Below are 21,012 nucleotides of genomic sequence, written 5' to 3' on the forward strand. Positions count from 1 at the left end.
GTGGGATTTTAATCTTAAATTATTAAATTATACATAAATATGTATATATGCAAGAATGTTTTTACTTTTAAATATATTTTATCATATTATTATGATTAACTTTTTATTATTTGACTATTGGATTTTTTTAGTGGGATTACATATATAACTTACTTAAATTTTAATATTTACTTAAAAAAACTATAATGTTAGAATGTCGGACGTAACATAGTTTCTTTATTTGAATATATAACCACAAAAACTGCTCGAGATATACATATGTATATTTTTTTCAAATATCTTTCTTCAATACAAAATATGTTTGAACGTTTGAAATTTTAATTATTTTTATATCTAAAAAATATATTATTATGTATTATATAGTCTTCATTGTAGGCCAATGTGGTGCATTAGGTTCTTCATTGTAGGCCAATGGTGCAAAACTATAAATAAATATTTGAATACAATTTTCTGTCAAATATTAAATTTTAGGGAGAGGGGAGTTAAAATGTACAAAGCCCCCTCTTCAATATACTTCTACCTATCTATGGTCAGTAAAATATACGAATCAATACAGTATAACACATTTTTCCGTCATTATATGCTACTAAATTAGCTAAATTTCAAAAGTTGTATAAATAAATCTGTAAATTTAAACTACATAACCGTATAGCAGTTAACGATTTAAAAAAGCTTTTATATACATTACATAGATGTCTCTTTAAAATAGATATTTACTAGGTTTTTTTAAATAAAAATTATATTTTTATATAATGTGTATTATAATCAGGGTTTTTTTTTTTTGATAAAAAGGTGCCGGAACTCACTTCTTGTCCAGTTTTTTTATTGGAAAAGATAAAAAAAAATTAAAATTAGCAATTCATTAACCAAACAAAGTTTCATCTTGAGGTTGCATTTTCTCAAGATCACAACACTTACACATACCGATGATACATATTACATATATAAATAAGAATACCGATTTTTCCGATTTTCGGTTTTCAGTTCGGTTCCGGTTCGGGTCCATGGTTTGAACTACACAACTGTAAAGCAGTTTATAATTTCAATAAGAGATATAAAAAAGTCCTCTTAATAATTGTAATAATAACTGAAACGTAAAAAAAGTTTGTAAAAAAAGCTTTTATATAAATTACATAGATGTCTCTTAAAAAATGGTATTCAAAATAAAAATTATATTTAAATGTGTATCATATTATGTATAATTAAAAAGCTTGAAAATTAAAACATAATAATTAGCACTTCATTAACCAACACGAAGTTCCATCTTGTGGTTGAATTTTCTCACAATCACAATACTTCATCCGATGATAGTTCATATAAATATAAATAGGGCTGCCAGACGTCCCGGTATTCCGGGATTTTCCCGGTTTCAAGCCTCTGATCCCGGCGTCCCGAAAGGACCTTTCGGGACAGCCAAACGTCCCGGTTTTCGATAGCTGCTTATTGACCTCTAATTGTTCAGAAATAGTAACCCCCCGCAGTTAGGAAACTGCAAAAAAATGCACGAATCTCAATCTAACCTTAGATCCACATCCATAGTTAAATAAAAAAGCAAGAAAAGCGATATTGAGAAAATCATTTTTTTTCAATTTTCATATGTAATTAATTTCATAAGTAATTAAATAAACCGGAAAAAAATAAAGGAAACACCAGAGAAATGTTATAATAATAGAAACGCCATTACGAATAAATATTACAAAGTACGTCTTAACTACGCTAAAACGCAAGTAAAAAAATCAGGGTCATCACATAATCACTACAGAAATTAACGTTTTATTTTGATATAGATTTATTTACAATTTGAGTATATGGTGGTGTTGGGTGTTGGTGGCCAATCAGTTTCTTTTCTCAGTTGTTGAATTATTTTTATCCACTTTTTTGTAATCCTCTGTCCTTGGGAACTCTTAAATTAACGCGTAATGTATAGTTTCAACAAGAATATGTATAATATAAAATGAACGATGTTTATATTAATTAAACTCAAATAATTGGTTATTAATATAATTGAGTATTCGGCGCCACCAAGAGCAATCTATTAGCCGAGTTTGCAAGATTAATTGAAATAAAAATAAAATATATTTTTTTATAAATTAGTTTGATTAAAAATCAGAGAAATGTTATAATAATAGAAGCGCCATTTCGAATAAATAAATTGTTTCAATATTACGCAGTACGTCTCCATAACTACGCTAAAACGCACGGAACACAATCAGGGTCATCACAGATTCTCTATAGAAATTAAAGTTTTATTTCGGTGGTGTTTCTTTTCTCAGTTGGCGTATTATTTTTATGCACTTTTTTGTATTTATCTGTCCTTGGAAACTCTTAAATTAACGTGTAATATATAGTTTCAACAAAAATATGTATAATATAAAATAAACGATGTTTATATTAATTAAACTTAAATTGGTTATTAATATACATAATTGAGTATTCGGCGCCACCAAGAGAAATATTTTTACATTTATTTAAAAATATTTTTTACATTTTTCTGGTGCCACCCCTGAAATGTTATGTAGAATGCGGGCGATCGCCATGGCACTTTTAAAAACTGTCAAACTACGATGTTATTTGAATAATATGTTACTTAAATGATCAATTTACTTATAAAAATGTATCCCATGTTGTTTATTGTTTGTTTTTGAATGCATTGTGCAATTTTTAACGATGCACTTGCCCAGAGAAGTTTTTATGGACATACGACGACCAGCAAGCATCAAATACGACTGATGCTAAAATTATTTAGGATTATCTGTGGACTATCGTCACTTGATAACAATATAACGCCTAAAGCCACTTTTATTATTATGAAATTTCTCTGGTCGACACCCAATATTAAATTCTATAAATTTCAAATATATAATAAACCTCGAACATACAGCGCCATCTAGTACAAGCTGGAGAAAGCTTTCGTCGATAAAGCAGACTCCTACGCACCGACCGTCTATGAATGGAGTGTCAGCTCCCCCAGTACTAGTTTGGTCTTTGAGGCGTTTGGTTCGTTCGACGTTTCACATTCGTGTTGACATATTTACATATAAAAACACACCAAATCGTCAATTAAAATTCGCGCGTGCAGTGGCGTCCCAACACGCTCAGATTCATCACTTATTTTCCATTTGAAAATGTGTCCTTTTTCGTCCTGTTGGGCCAAGGTGCGTCGCTGAAATTCCCGGGATCGGAGCTGAAACCGCGACCGCGTCCTGAAAATGGTAATTGTTGCGATCGGAATTCGTACGAAGATTAAATAAATCGATCGCCATTATGTATGTATGTATGTACGTTACGCCACTGGCTAGGGAGAGGGGAGATACACTAGGACATGCGGGGGGGGAGTCGGAGTAACGTATGACCTGGAAATGGAGCCCTCTATTATGTAAACATAAACTATATACACACATTATTTACGAGTTATTGTGGGGAATGGTGTGAGCAATCAATGGAGAGGGACTCATCTGTGAAACATTGGTTTTGGGTCTACTGACCAATAAAAAATACTTACATATATTGTTTATAGACTTGTCAAGTTTTCTATATGATATTTCCTATATCATATTGGCGATGCGGTGCAAACGATCGACAAGCGCCAGACAGACTGAACCACAGATGAACTGGATGGCTGCTTTAAACGCAATTCTCGACTTCACGAATGATAGATTGCACATCAGATGACGAGTAACCTTTCGATGTGCACAGATGCAATTATTAAAATTGAGTTGGATCTTTCTGGCGAGTTTAATAAGGCAAAATTCGGAACTAAAGTATCAGAAGCACGGAACGTATACAGGGTAGGTATGTCGGGACTTCGGGTAGATTTCGCTTAGTGTAAGTGCGAGCAGTGCGCACGCATAAGGTACACGTGTCGTTAATCTGTGGTTCAGTCTGTCTGGCGCTTGTCGATCGTTTGCACCAAACCCCATATTGAGTATGGTGACACGACAACTCGTTCACAGATTTTCCGTAAACTGATGATGCGCTCCATGCATTTCATATACGGCCATCGCTTTCTCACCCCGTCTGTTCACCATGATCTCGTTTACTCTGCCATTACGTATGCAGCCATCTCTTTCACAGACCGTCTGTTATCAGTGAACCCATGGTTATCAAACGGAGAAATTCGTATTTTGAAAACCGTATCATGTATCCGAAGTACTCCATCTTTCTCCGCTTGATGACAGAAACAAGTTCTCAGCCTCTCTCTCTATCATGCCGAGGACAGCTTCATTTGATATTTTTTTGGTCTATGGGATCTTCAGCCTGTAGATCCACATCTCAAAAGCTTCTATGCGGCTGATCATCCTCGTCTTCAGAGTCCATGTTTCACATCCATGTAGTAACACTGTCCAGACGTAGCTCTTCGCGAATCTCAAACGCGCACGAAGATTGCGATGGCCTTCATGCTTGAGTTGATGAAATGTAATATGTATGGTTGAATGAAAATAGTATGTTACAGTTTGTATTGGAACATGTACCCGGCGTTGCCCAAATCAAAATGATAGTGGTCACTATTTAGCTTTGTTTCCTTTAGGGCGGTTTCAGACTAGCGTATTTTTCTGCGCGTATACCGTCGTTTCGGCATACGCGCTTACACGCGCGCTACATTTCGCGCTTCAAAAGATCGGACTCGCGTACACGGGCTTATTCCGGCGTTTTTGCTCGAACCGGTAGTGGTGATTTAGTATCAACATGGATAATACGAGCTTATAAGCGCGTCTACGCTCGTACGAGTTGCGCGTATGGAAAACGACGCGCCTATACGCGCCTACATGCACTTCAAAAAACGAGATTATACGCGCGTATAAAACGCTATTCTGAAACCGCCCTTACTGTATAAGAAAACGGTTGCAAGATTCAACTGTCAAACTTTTCAAATAAATAAACGGTATATATTTATAGTGTCTCGACTTTTTTCCCCGCTTTCCGCCTTTCGCTTGCATTAATTAAAGGCTCTCGTTAAAAGTTTCGAATTGGGGCTTTTTAATTGATAGGTAAAGTTCGCAACTTTGCAGATTTGATAAGGCGTCAAGTTACATCCCCCTCTTCTCCATGTTCTTTCTCGAATTTGTAATTCAAATTAAAAGGATATTCTGTTGTTTCGAGTCAGATTGGAAAATTTTCCCCATTTGGATTAATTTGTTTTTTTTTTTTCAGTATGCTGGATATGAAAATGAAGCATAGTGTGATCTGATCTTTTCCAAATATGAGGGTCGAGGCATCTGAGAAAATGACGACGCCGATTGAAGAAATGATCGACGAGAAAGTCAAGGTGAGTTTACTCAGTTTACGTCTAGATCGTTCTGCTTGTTTCTATTTCTTTTATTATGTCACATAAAATGGCCGATGAAATGAATGAAGCGAAGGAAAAGAGAGCAGAAAAAGTGCGCAGTAGAAATTGATTTTAGAAATTGCGAGATTCAAATACAAAAGTGTGAGAACGAGAACTGCGTCTGCTCCAAGTAACAAACATTGCTTAACCCTTTTCGCTCGTAATAAATTTCAAATTTTAATATGTTTAATTATAATTTAACTTTACCGGCTGATTTATACTATTTATAACAGAGAAATTTTATAGCAATAGAAGTGGCTTTAGGCGGTATATTGTTGTCAAGTGACGATTGTCCACAGACATTCCTAATTAATTTTAGAATCAGTCGTATTTGATGCTTGATGGTCGACGTACATATGTCCGATAAAAACTTCTATGGGCAAGTGCATCGTTAAAAATTGCACAATGCATTCAAAAACACACAATAAACAACATGGGATACATTTTTATAAGTAAATTGATCATTTAAGTAACATATTGCTCAATTAAAATCGTAGTTTGACAGTTTTTAAAAGTGTCATGGCGATCGCCCGCATTCTACATAACATTTCAGGGGTGGCACCAGAGAAATGTAAAAAAATATTTTAAATAAATGTAAAAACATTTCTCTTAGTGGCGCCGAATACTCTATTATATTAATAACCAATTTAAGTTTAATTAATATAAACATCGTTTATTTTATATTATACATATTTTTGTTGAAGCTATACATTACACGTTAATTTAAGAGTTTCCAAGGACAGATAAATACAAAAAAGTGCATAAAAATAATACGCCAACTGAGAAAAGAAACACCACCGAAATAAAACTTTAATTTCTATAGAGAATCTGTGATGATCTGTGAATCTGTGATGTTAAAAATTATTTTAAATAAATGCATAAACATTTCTCTTGGTGGTGCCGAATACTCAATTATATTAATAACCAATTATTTAAGTTTAATTAATATAAACATCGTTCATTTAATACATATTTTTGTTGAAACTATACCACCACCAAATTAAAATTTAATTTCTTTAGGGAATATTTGATGACTCTGATTGTATTCCGTGCGTTTTAGCGTAGTTATGGAGACGTACCGCGTAATATTGAAACAATTTATTTATTCGAAAAGGCGCTTTTATTATTATAACATTTCTCTGATTTTTAATCAGAGGCACGCTAATTTATAAAAAAAATATTTTATTTTATTTTTATATCAATTAATCATGCAAACTCGCCTAATAGATTGCTCCAAAGCGGTGAGTGTCCTAAACAGATTGAGAGTCGATTACGTAGATTAAATACATAATTATTACATACATACACATGTAAATCGAAACAACACCTGACATCTATGATCAGACATTACAAACATCGTAAAAAATACGTCAATAACATTTTTAATGTAACAATACGAATTTTTACATTCAATAACACTGTTCGACAAATGACGACTTTTTTTTTGGTTCAGAGACGAGATATGACTTTTCTTATAGAATTATGCCCAGTGAACACGAATCTGGTAGTAAAAAATGTTGATTGGCTCGAGATTCGGAGATATATGCGTTTTATAAATCGCGCGATTTTTCGATATCTTGGTATTGTTCGGTCGATGTCTCAAAATCTGTCAATTTCCTGTTAAAAATGAATATTGGAATCTATAGTCGGGTATTTTATCTTCCATTTGTAGTACTTTTCAGCTTTCAAATTTCTCTAAGTAGTCATCCAGTTCAAATCAAAAGTCAAAAGTACGTATTTTCACTTGATATTTTTTCCCACCGTTAATACTATTTTATATTGAGTTTTTTCTATTGAAACATGTTTATTGAAATAGTGTTCTGACCACACTATTTTTTGTTTTCGTTTAAAAGGGTTAATTGGAAGTGTACTGAACTTTAAATCGGTAAAATTGCGAGCAAAAAGCTCGTACTAGTGTTTACTCGTATTTACGCGAATCTGAATTGAATTAATAGGGATAATATATTAAATTATCTTTATATGAGAATTAAATAAAATTCCACTTAGAAAAATCATATTTCGACTATTCTTTTGGATTAATAACAAAAATTCTATTGATAATTGGCTTACCTCGATAAAATAAACGACTGGCCAACAAAGAGACTAGTGGTAATCGAATCCGTGACACCTTGCACGAAAGAATACAACACCACGTATGATGAGTCATCATACACAAATATGTCAATCTATTATGAATACATATAATATGTGTACATATGTACATGTGAAAACTTTTGAAGATACTCTTCTTCGAACAGTGGCCCATTGAGCTGTTATTCTTCCCATGGGCTTTCTCGAACATTCGAATTATTTTCATTTTGATTGAACATATTGAATAAGGATAATATATATTTTATTTCTGACTAGCTGAACCCGGCATGCGTTGCAATGCCCGTTCACGTTTCGCGATGTGTTTCGATTCGGAAACGATAAAAACAGGATTGAAGAGTGTGTGAGAGAATTTCCACTTTTAACGATTCAAGTAATTCGATCCGTTTCGCAAACGGAAATCCGAAGAATCGCATCTCGTTCGGAAATTCAATCGAATCTGGAAAATCGGACGCGCAGTGGTCGCCCCACGCGCAGCTCGTTTGCCAAAAGCCAATTTTTTTATATCATAAATTATAATACTTAGCGTATCACTACGGATTTGTTTTAAGTGGTTATTTGTATTTATTTTGAGTCGAGTGGGTTGAAATGGAAGGATCCCATAAACATACCATATGCTTCGCATTCTGATCGCACACATTCTCCGGCTAATTAGTATGCGTGTGGTTTTTATGGCATTCCATGGCGTAAGACCGACACAATCGTACGATTGATTCAACGCCACCGAAACAGTTAAGTGGCGGGTTTGATTTTGTCTTGTCAAAGTATCCTTTTTGCATCCTGAAAATGGTAAAAGAGTCAAAAGAATGCCATATATGGCAGTAGATTTTGAAACAGGATATGCGGTCAGGAAAAAATACAATCGATATATGTATGTATGTACTGTCCGTTTTTGAACTTCTTCGGATACGATTTGCTACGAGACCATCACGTTGATGGTAACGAAAAGTGCGTGCTCTGTCTCTGTCTGACATAATTTTGGCAAAAATCGTAGTGCGCATGCGCAGAAGAAGCGTCTCAACTAGGACACACAGAGTTAGTTTTGCACATTGACCAGCGGCGTGGATTAGTGGTAAGCATATTATGCTTTCGAGCAGAGTGGTCACGGGTTCGAGTCCCATTAGAGTCCTGCTGCTGGCCAGACTTTAGTTTGTGCCTCCAGGTCTATCTTTTCTTGTTATGTAGAGTTTGCCAATTTTTCTGATTTCCGTTGAAATGCTTCCTGTAAAATTGGCATCTCCTTTCCTATCTCTCTTGCTAATCTCAAGTTATTAAGCATCTTGAAGTTCGCCAATTTGATATTTATTAATAAAATGCTGGAAAAATTTCTCCATAGATGTCAATGTGTATGAATTCGCGTTGTATAAAATTCTTATGTGTGTATATTGATTGTATTGTATCTTTATAAGTGCACTCGTTGCCTTGGAGCGATCTGTAAAGGCGAGTGTTCATGTTCTATGAAATAAAATAAAATAAAATAGAATGTAAAAAAATGATAGCACGCCTGATCTATGCTCTGGCGATCCAGACCAAAACTCACCCCCTGGAATTTTTTCGGTGATATTTTATCTTTGTATTGCAATAGTGGCAAGTTTGAACAATATAGAGTCCTTTGAAATGTGATGTTACCGGGGGGATGTTAGAGATCTCATAAAAGGAGCTTGCGAGGAACGAAACTGTCTTCTAGCTTCTTAATAAAAAGAGATAGCTATTGGTTATTCGTTGCCCCAATTATCTACATACATATTTACCTTCTACAACGATAATAGAGGGAAAAAATAGAAAGCAAACGGTGGATTGGGAGAGAGAAGCTCTTTTGGCTCCAGAACATCAGGTCGCAGATAGGGCAGAATTAGCACGGGCCATAAACAATGTCTGCCCATGGTAGTCGCCTACGTCCAAATATGGATTTCGCATTAGAAGAATAAGAAGAAGATTGGCATAGGTTTGATAGTGATCGATAACGGTGATTCCCATATTTGAAGGAATGTAGTAGAAACTCGTCGAAATAATAAGATCGTACGAATGAACAATGACATGAGGATTAGGGTTTCTGGAGCCGGACTCGACCCGGCCGGGTAATGACTTAAAACCCGGATTCGGGATCCGTCGGGTTTTCAGAAACCCTAATGAGGATACGCCCATAACAGTTTGAGTCTATTTAGGCATGCCGTGCAGTATGATTCAGTACATTTTGGATTCAAACGCGCAGTCATAATCGGCTATTGTTACTTGATGAATTGTGAATAAACATTAGTTAATAAACTAATGACGAATTTTTGAATTTTTGACCATACGATCGTCAAAGGAGTATGAGATATCGCGAGGGCGTCGATAAAACACATCAGTGATTAAACAGTGCGTTTTCGTGTGATAGGAGATACATAGAATCGTGTGAATAAATTATAACATAAAACATACATATGTATATATGAAATATATTATGTTTGTTACTATATTTATCACAATTCAATCTCTATTCATTTTTTCCCAATGTTTCGGTCGATTGCGCCATAGTCGAAATGAAAAGCGATCGATTGCGCAAAAATAAATGGAATGGCGCAACACGTGGCGTATGAATATACTTACTACGTAGTACATATGTATAAATGTAAATATGACTGAAAATATCCACGATATCGTTTATGAGTTATATTATGTACATATGTATACAAAAGCAACCAAATGTGCACGGAAATATACCCATGAAGTTCTATTCATACTATCCAGCACTGCAAGGCAACTTCCCGGCACAGCAGTGCACGGAAAAGACTAATTATTCACACTATACATACAGCAGCGCACATTCAGACAAGTGTCGGCCGAGTGCAAGGCAAAATCGGCTTACATATCCATCGCAGAGTGCAACATACGGCGTAATATTGCTTGCGTCGTATCGTCGAGTTAATATTGTCGCAATATAACGTTTCCGAAAACATACATATGCACATTTTATCCATTCACATGCGCACTGTAGTTAGTACGCGTGCACTCGCTACTATGGCGACACTTTGTGCGTGAATATTTCCACAATATTTCCTCGCTACGTTACGTTGACATGTACTGCTGTATAGTATGAATAGATTGTGTCGGCTGCTGCTGTTGCGTCTACGCCACTTACACATTACGGAACATATTAATGTATCAAAGAAGACCTGCAGTTGCCGGTATGTGCTGTGTCAATATGAATAGACGCTTATATGTATGTATGTACATATGTGAAGTAATAAAACAAATGGAATGAAACTTTCAGTCGTTTGGATGTTTAATCGTTGCCATTTGAATCGGAGAGAGCGATTTAATTTCAGCGAACTTTGCTAGAATTTACGCTCAAGTTAATGGTAATAAATTATTTAGTTGTTTTTTTTTCCTCTCGAGAAGGATTGTGGAGTTTACCTTTTCTGAATCTCGAATCTATGTATGATTGTTTCGATTAAAATTTTGGCTTCGATTCTGACTTTTGACTTCTATTCAATTTATGCTTATGACTAGACGTCAAAGTTCGAAAATCGAAATAGTCCCCTGTTTTAAAAGTCACAGAACGCCACTGATGTATGTACATAGATCTGCATGTCCCTATTTTTACTTTATCTATGTACGTAGTAACAATAAACGAAAATTCGAACTGGAGATTTTGACTGATTCGAACTCGATCACTGATTTTTCATGATCTAGAAAAAATGTGTGTGTCTGTGTATTTTGGGGATTTTTTGAACACCGTTAGTCCCATCTTAGTATCAGTTACTGAAATTCTTATCGACACGACGTAAATTTTTTTCAAATTTTTAAGTTGACCGGAAATGGTACCTCCCCTATAGGTGTCCTCTTTTTTTTTAAGTTTTTGAATTGAATTATCTCCCAAACCGCTAACTTATTCGGACTGAATTTTTTTTATTTTAATTCGAGTTTCTGATTCCTTTCAGACCCCTCCATCTCTTAAATAACCAAAATCTAAAACTTGGCTAAATCAACCGTGTCTCAGCGTTAACCCGCTCCCCTCCCGTCTATTCACGCGTAATAATTCACGTTCGGTCGTTAAGCCTTCGTTGAGACTTTCGCACGACAAAGTTTATTATGAATTTCGCACGTCTCGTTATGAAATTATTATTTCTGAATTATTTTACGGACGCTTCATCCGCGCTAACCCTTTCCCGACCGCCTTCGAATTTTCGTCGTATTTTACGACACACGTCCCCCGACTAGCGCGCGGGCGATGATCGTTACGGCCACCCACCCCTTTCTGAATAATAATTTTATGAAAGTCATTCCAATTTTTCGAGGGGAGTCAAATACATTACGCCCATCGTATAATATATACATACATACATACATACATGTGTATAATATGTATGTGTTACAGTGAAATTATAATTTCACTAGTGAGGTTCCAAATTGAAGGACCATATGAGCTCCTTTACGTGCCTAATATATTTTGAAATTATGGAAGAAGCTCATTTATCTGACGTACAAGCTCTACTATTAATAATTGAATGATTGTCCGACAAATCATTCAGAAGATTAAATTTTGAAGACAAACAAGATGTAGGATATTAAGAGAGGTGGGCTACTTAGGATATTTTAGCACAAAAATAAAAAAAAATATATATATACTCATCACTTCAAGGCAGTTATTATATTTCAAAAATTAAAAAAATATATTTTTTATCTATACCTAGTCTTTTGTATATACCTAGAGATTTTGACTGATTCGAACTCAGAATCGATTACTTTTTCATGGTCTAGAAAAAATGTGTGTCTGTATATTTTGGGGATTTTTTGAACACCATTAGTCATATCGAACTGAAACTTATCAGTTACTAAAATTCTTATCGACAAGACGTAAATTTTTTTCAAATTTTTAAGTTGACTGGAAATGGTTCCTCCCCTTATAAGTGTCCTCTTTTTTTAAGTTTTTGAATTCAATTATCTCCCAAACCGCTAACTGAATCGGACTTAAATTTTTTTTACATGTAATAGAAATAATAATTTTTATAACTTCATATTTTTTAAATATTTTTATCTGAACCGGAAGTAGTACTTTTACTCTAGAGAATCGAGGTTTGTTATATTTTTCTCAGAAACCTTTTGATTTATTGAACTGAAATTTCATATCTATAAGTTTAAGCGTAATAACAAGTTATGTATAAAATTTTGTAAGCATCCCTCAACCGGAAGTGGCAGTTTACTCTTGTTCGATTTTTCTTCCACTATTTTTTTCGACCGACCCCTTTAACATGCGCGCTCTTCACGATAAAATTCAAGTATAATTCTTGTATCAATGTGATGAAAATAAAAAAAAAATCATTAAATTGAATAAACCGGAAGTGGGATTTTTTCTTCTTAGAAAGGTCAAAAATGTTGTGCCCACTACTCTGTCCACACCCCTGAACGTATCAAGCTGAAAATTTATATTTGTAATCTTTATGTATTAACTTAGAGCTGATAAGGTTTTGGTCAGAATTCGTACACTGGAAGTAGTATTTTTTTTTTAATATTTCATTATTTTTTTTGACCTTTTAAATTATTTTAATCTTCTTGATTTTTATTGTGTATAATACTGTTATTGATTTTAATTAATTTAAAAAATTTGAACAAAATCCGATAATCGGATGTAGAACTTTTGTCTCGTGCAAGTTTCCATACATTTGCGCTCAATTTGTATCGTAAATGCTGTCATAGTTATTAGTACTTCATAATCTGTCTGTAGGGTTCAATATCGAATTTCGTTTTGTAACCTTCTTATATTCCTCAAACACATATGTAGATAAAGTCAGGGGTTGGTTACATCCGAATTTTTTTTTGTTGCTCATAGAAATATACGCCTATTCCCTAAGAAAGTTTAGATATACACATTTTTATTTTTGATCTTTCATAGAAAATTGAAATTTATAATTGTTAGTTTTGAGGAAAAAAACATTAATTAAAGAAAACCTTAAAAAGCCGATTGATCAAACCAAAAAAGTCGGTTTTCGGTTTTATGGAAAATTGTGAAAAAGCCGGTTTTTCGGTTTCGGTTTAAGTCGGCTTGGAAGCCCTAGCAACAGTACACAAGGACTCCACTAACATTGAGTAATTAATACCCCCCGTTATATACTTTCAAGGGGGGGCCCCTTGAAAGTATATAACGGATTTCACTTTGAAATGATCGCTCTGTATAAGAGTTTGATATTGTGATATAATGTGTACGTCTTTTGTGGATGTGTGTCAATAATGAACACAATGAAACAATTCAAGCGTGAAAAATCCACAATCGCAAAACGGGAATCCTTTGAATTTCAATGTGTTTGCTCGGAATTTGCGTAAAATTCGCGCTTCTCTCCTGTATTTTGTAATATTATGTTGTTTGTGCGAGCGATCGAACTTTCGACGATCCCCTTTGATATTGCGAAACTTTGGTTTTGATTAATATTTTGTTGAAAGTGTCTGCTCGATGAATTTACGGGGAAATTAATATTATAATATATTTTAAATGTATTAGAAAGAGACAGCATAATATTTTACAACCAACAGCGTAGACTAATGGTTAGCATATTATGCTTTCGAACAGAGTGGTCGAGGTTCGATTCCCACTAGTAGCTGTTGGCCAGATCTTGGTTTATGACTCCAAGTCGATCGTTTCCTATCAGAGTTTGCCAATTTTATTGATTTTAATTGAAACGGTTCCTGTAAATTGGCATCTCCTTTCCAATCTCTCTTGCAAATCCCAAGTTATTCAGCGTCTTTGGGTTCCTCAATTTATGTATGCTAGCAGTATGGCTTAATGGAAGCGGGTATGCTTAGCACCAAGTGATCAGTGGGTTCGATCCGCCATACTGCTGGTTAGATTTGGGGATGTTTGTGACTCCAAATCGATCGTTTCTTATCAGAGTTTGCCAATTTTATCTGATCATTGTTGAAACGGTTCCTCAAAATTGGAAAAACCTCATCTTTCCTATTGTCACAAATCTTCTATATTTATTGTGTGTATAATTTGTAAAAATTATGTACAAAATCTAAATCCATAGATGTTTCAATGGATTAATTCTGTAATTAATTAATTCATGTTCTTCAGCTTCTGGAAATACAGTATTGTTGCGTAGGGGTGGGTGGAGGATCCAAGTAAAAGGCCAACAGTCGTTTCACAGCATTTATTGATGATTAAGGAGATACACGCAGTGTCACGGCTAAGTCCAGAATGAATTATATCGCCTACGTACCGCTTTATAAAGGGTCGATCTCTCAGGACGCCTAATCTGTTTACCTGTTGTATAGTCACGTATTCGGATATGTATTTCCAAGACATTGGGTCTTCCCGTACCGATTCTGAGAAATAACTAATAACGGTCATTGTTTAGCCTAAATGCACTTAGAGTCCAGATATAATCTTTGGAAGTAAGTGCATGCATTTAGTTAATCCGATAACAGATATCCGTTGGTCTAAGTGCAATTCGCTCAATCCGTGGCGTACGTAACAGTATCATTGTGTAATAATAAAATGCTGCATTTTTTGTAATTAATTGTCCAGGAAGGCGCATTGGGTCGTCCTGTCAAGCCTTATATATATCTACATATGTAAAAATAAAATAAAATAATAAAATGCTGCACAAATTTCTCCATTACATATACATGTCACTGTTTGTATGAATTCGCATTCTATAAAATGCTTGTATTATTTGTATTTTTATTTTGGATCTGTATTAGTACACTCGTCGCCTTGGAGCGATCTGTAAAGGCGAGTGTACATGTTCGATTGAAATAAAAATATTTGTAGTACGTACATATTTTGTATTTTATCTACAAATATAGAGCGTTTAATATTTTAATCTATAAAGTGGTTCCAGACAATTCCCTTTAAGGTCCGTTTTTGAATTTTGGTTGCGATCGCGCTACTAATAACACTGTTCGACACGAAAAATGGTTCTTTTAATATAAATAACTTTTCTTATAGAGCTATGCCCAGTGAACACGAATCTGGTAATAAAAAGTGTTGATTGGCTCGAGATTCGGAGATATATGTGTTTTTTAATTCGCGCGATTTTTCTATATCTTGGTGTTGTTCGGTCGATTTCTCAAAGTCTGTTAATTTCCTGTTCAAAATGAATATTGGAATCTATAGTCGGGTATTTTATCTTTCATTTGTAGTACTTTTCAGCTTTCAAATCTCTCTAAGTAGTCGTCCAGTTCAAATCAAAAGTCATAATCACGTATTTTCACTTGGGATTTTTTCCCACTGTTAATACTATATTATATTGAGTATTACCCCGCATTTGGGTCTCCCTGTCAAGCCTTCCTGGTATATATCTACGTAAAAATAAAATATAATCGATCGATAATGTAATGGTGCCTGTTTGTGTGTACATAATTTTATTAGTAGACATAAACTGATTTAACTCGGCGACTAAAAGCACCAAACGAGGTCACCGCTTTACAGCTGCGTTTTCCGAAAGAGAATAATGAATTCGTTCGACGACCAAACGTTCGGTTATGATGATGATTGTAAACGAACGACTTCCGTCATCATTATCATCATCATCATCGGCATAATGATCGCGAAAGAGCCTCTGTGCGAAAATTGACAAGCGCTGAATGCAAAGCCGCAAATACGTATGTACGTCTGTCTGTCTGTCTGAAAAATGCGCACAGTTCGTCGTATAGACTTGAGTGGAGAAAAGGGGAGGGGGTGGAAATAATGTTCGTTTCGGAAAGTTTGCCCATTTGGTCGGGGAACCCGCAGTTGTTGCGGAACAGATATATTGCTTCTTCTCCTTCCCATCCCCTAACACTTTGCCACCCCTGTCTCAATCCGCTTCAAAGCTGGAGGAGCGGTTTGCCGATAACGTTCGTGACATAGTGAGATTAGAAGTAGTTCGTCTCAATCCGCCACAAATGCGAACAAACTTTGAGAAAACAGTGGCGTGAGATATCAGTGGCGTGCTGTGACTTTTCAACCAGAGGATGCTGTCCAAAACACGATCAGTTTATTTTTTTACAAACGACTTTTTAGTTTCACTTGCGATTACAATTCTGAAAAAAATTTGCCTCTTATTCGATCGTTTTTATACTTTGCCATATTGCTCATTTTAGTCATCAATATAAGTAAATGTATCCTCCGCCATTACGATGGTGAAAAAATATCGTATTAGACGCGTTTGAAAATTCTCCTACGAATAAGTGCCTGACGTTTATCCAGCGATTGTTTAGACCAGTGCTACTCAAACATTTTCAGCTGGCGGACCAGTATATATTTTTCAGTAATTCTCACGGACCAACATCATATTTTAAAATAAAATCGTTATATATGTATATGGTTGAAAACTTGTAAACAAATAAAAATAAAATAAAATCTAAGTAGTAAAATTTATTTTATTGAATTCAAAAAAGTAGTAAATATGTATATACTCAGACAAATATAAAAAATGAAAATACAAAAAAAACTAATGAGACATACATACAGTCGCGGTTTCGGAAACCGGAACACCATAGAAAAATGTGATTTTGCGTGAAATTTCAGTGATCTTAAATAAAATAAACAACCAGTCATTAAAATGGTAGATTATATCATAGTGATTTATTTTAACGACAATCGTTAAGAAAAGAAACAACAACAAAAATGGTAGGGAGAATTTTAGTCCGAGCCGGTTTTTATGAGCAAACGCAGTCCCCACAGTTGAATGAAATTTTGAATTAAAAAAACACAGTTGAGCGTAAACTTTTAATTTTATTAGTCACGTGGTATTATTTACAAATTATAAAATCTTAATTCATATTTTGTTGCGGCTCCTTTTAATTTTATGACGGCTTTTATACGGTTAGGCATAGAATCTATTAAGTTTCTTAAAATGTCGATGGGGAAGTCTTCATACCATACTTTTTCAATGGTCTCTTTTAATGATTGATGGCTAGACACATTTGTTTTACTAATCCTATATTTAATAGCCATCCATAAATTTTCAATTGGGTTTAAATCGGGACTATTCCCAGGCCATGTTAATGTCTTTACACCCAATTCTTGCAAATAAACCGGAACCTAAAAATAAGTAACAAAAATATTTCAGTTTTTTGATAGAAATATTATTAATTACATTCAATATTATTAAATAAAATTAATACTCACTAATTTAGCTCGATGACAAGGGGCAGAGTCATCTTCAGAATATGACATCTTCAGAATTTGAAAGATGGTTTTCCATTGATGGGATAAAACTTTCTTCTAGAATTTTTTTATATGCTATTCCGTTAATGGAACCTTTCAAAAACTGTATTCGACCAATTCCATAATAAGAAAAACATCCCCAAACCATGTGGCTTGGGGGATGCTTCACTGTCTCAGGGTACATTTTTGGTCTTTCTCCAACTTTTCTTCGAATACACGGAAAACCATCGGAGCTGAAGAGGTTAAATTTCGACTCATCAGAAAATATGACTTGTCGCTAATCCGATGTCGTCCAATTTTCGTGATATTTCGACCACTCTAATCGGTTTTTCATCATTTTCTTCGTAAGTAATGGTTTTTTCGCAGGTTTCCGAGTGTGCAGTCCAGCTTCTCTGAGTCGTTTTCTTAAGGTTACATCACTAATTTCAATTGAAAATTGATCCGAAATCTCTTTTCTTATTTCTACAGCAGTTTTGAATCGTTGCCGTAAAGATAATAGAGTTATCAGGCGATCTTGTCTCTCGGATGTGCATCTTTTCGGTCCTGTCCCCTTCTTACGACCAAAAGTTCTAGAATCCTTTTTTTTTTATTATTCTTGACACAGTAGATACAGAACGTCCCGTTTGTTGAGAAATTGATCGCAATGAATGTCCAGAGTCTGCCAAAGCCGCGATTTTTATATTCTCCTCCAATGATAGTTGAATGTATTGTTGCATGGTATTTTTATTTTCAACGATTTCGATCCGTACACCTCGAAAACTCACACTAAGCTGAACTCAAATCGTAGAAAACAATCATATTTAAAAGACCCGATCGTTAAAAACCACACACCTAAAGGGACAATATTTTTATTGCCCAAAAATCGTTAAATCATCAATAAAGTGTTCCGGTTTCCGAAACCGCGACGGTATGAGCTTGTTTGTTATTAGTAGTCACCGGACCCAGAAGGTGCCGCGTATTGTTCAAAGGTTGTAAATGCATTGTTAAAGGTTTGCCGAACCTTTTTTACAAAAGATTTACAACAATGGAACAATGGATATTTTAGATTGTGGCTTGGTATTTAGATTGTGAGCATGACATTTTAACAACAATGAAGAAGATGGAACTAGTTTTGGAAAAATACATTCATTAATAGACCTTTTGGTTATTTTATATTGTTGCAAGATACATATGTATATTAGAGTCTAAACACACGTTTACAAAACTCGAAATCCTCAGCGGTAGTTATCTAGGGTTTGTTTGGATTAGCTACAATTTTTATACCTGCTTTCTATTGGATTCTAAATAAATCTAGTTGGAAATGTTGGCAAAGTTTTCAACTAAAAAGACGTCAGCACTCAAAGGGTTAATCGAATTCAGTTTCACAGCAATGTACAAGGATCAAGTTCTACACATACACCTATGTATATATTTTCCATATTTATATGTGAATTTACGTTTACGTAACTGCGTATAAGTATGTTTTTCAGTCGTACGACATCCATATGATAAATTTCACTTATATTGTATTCCATTTAACACGCCAAACTGAGGAATATGCAGAGACGTACTTTAAAAGTAGAACTTTAACGCGTCAAAGTTCATCCAAGTGGCATTTAATCCGTTCGGGAGTTGAAGCACTTCCGAAGACGTCATCCATGCAAGAGAGACTCTCGGAAGAACTTTTGTAACGTTTTCACGAGTAGTCTGAAGCGGAAAATTTTCACTCGATTGTACGCCTTTCACAATCCTACTGAGATTTTTTCTAGTAAACCGAGTAATACTCAACATTTATTCGGCACGTACAGAGTGTTTCGCCATTAACCCTAATGCGACCTCCACACTCGTTACGACCCCACTAACCCTTCACCGCGAAACGACTCGCGTGGTCTACTTTTTACCACCTCGAAATTCTGGGATTTTTGTGTCATTATGCTCTGAATTTGTATAGCAAAAGCTCTCAACGATATGGCACTTGACCTCATATTGTTCTATGGCAATGAAATAGCCCTTGACCTCTATTGTATGTATAATACTATAGTTTGAAAACATGTAAACAAAGAACTATCAGTGCTCTTACATAATATAAGATAAAATGCCTTGATAGGCAAATGTTTGAATTCATTCAGCTATATATAAATCGTATCATAGTAACGATATGTGATAAGATACGTAGAAATATTTGGTGATATTGTTATGTGTGGAATGATAAAGCTATGTGTGATAATACAATCGATTGATATGATGAAGTTGTTCATTAATAAGTGTGGATTGTAAGGTCCTAAATTATATATCGTATTATAATCTTATCAATTTTGATAACGATTAATTAGATTAGATTAATCAATATTTTACTGATAAAATGCATTTTATTTTGCTCAACAATTGAAGCATCCAACAGGTCCTGTGGCGCAACGGATAACGCGTCTGACTACGGATCAGAAGATTCCAGGTTCGAATCCTGGCAGGATCGATTCTTTTTTTGTAATATTAAGTTTCCTCGGTTACTGCTGTTACGTCTACGCCACGTACATATGTACGTATTACTGAATTAGGGTTTAAAATAACCGCGCGAATTAAAGACGGCTTTCGGTTTTTTGACGAATTAAAAACCGGTTAACCGGTTTTCACCGACTTCAGATAACATTGTTCGACAAATGACGACTTTTTTTTGGTTCAGAGACGAGATATGACTTTTCTTATAGATCTATCCCCAGTGAACACGAATCTGGTAGTAAAATATGTTGATTGGGTCGAGATTCGGAGATATACATATGTATGTGTTTGTTAAATCGCGCGATTTGTGTTGTTCGGTCGATGTCTCAAAATCTGTCAATTTTCTGTTCAAAATGAATATTGCAATCTATAGTCGGGTATTTTATCTTTTATTTGTAGTTCTTTTCAGCTTTCAAATCTCTCTTAAGTAGTCGTCCAGTTCATATCAAAAGTCAAAAGTATTTTTTCTCACTGTAAATACTATTTTATATTGAAACATGTTTATTAGGATATGAACGTATGGATGTCTCTTTCGCACGCATATATTTTGCCGCGCGTACTGCTCGCACTTATGGTGCGTACGCACCAAGCCAACGAACGGCCCACAGGCCAACTTTTAAAACCAGTAGCGTACAAAATATCGAAATAAAAATTAAATTTAAAAATTTAAATTAAATATAAAAATTAAAACTATTATTATTATATTAAAATTAAATTCAAGTATCAAAATAAAATTATAATCATTATATTAAAATTAAAATTAAATATTGAAAGTTAAAACAGAACATGCACAATTTAAATAAATTTTCGAGATTGACCTAAAATTAGATCATCAACAATCACATACAGGTAATCCTCGACTTTTGTTTGTCGAAGATGTTTTGACTTACGAAGATACGCACTAAGATCGAAAAAAATCAAAGAATTATTATTTTTACTTCCCCGTATTGCGCAGTTACTGAGAATATAT

At 34.6% G+C, this 21,012-nt stretch overlaps 1 protein-coding gene across 2 annotated transcripts in view; it reads left to right on the forward strand.

Annotated features, from left to right (window-relative positions):
* Positions 1-2,969: 2,969 nt before the first annotated feature.
* Syn2 (Syntrophin-like 2) overlaps positions 2,970-21,012 on the forward strand; it is a 141,041-nt gene continuing 122,998 nt past the window's right edge. For both annotated transcript variants that reach the window (XM_077435153.1, XM_077435154.1), the window contains exons 1-2: positions 2,970-3,212; positions 5,152-5,266. In XM_077435153.1, coding sequence (XP_077291279.1) covers positions 5,201-5,266 — 66 coding nt within the window. In that variant the 5' untranslated portion in view covers positions 2,970-3,212; positions 5,152-5,200. The remainder of the gene's footprint in view (positions 3,213-5,151; positions 5,267-21,012) is intronic.

Source organism: Arctopsyche grandis, chromosome 7 (assembly GCF_051622035.1).
Source record: "Arctopsyche grandis isolate Sample6627 chromosome 7, ASM5162203v2, whole genome shotgun sequence".
NCBI lineage: Eukaryota > Metazoa > Arthropoda > Insecta > Trichoptera > Hydropsychidae > Arctopsyche > Arctopsyche grandis.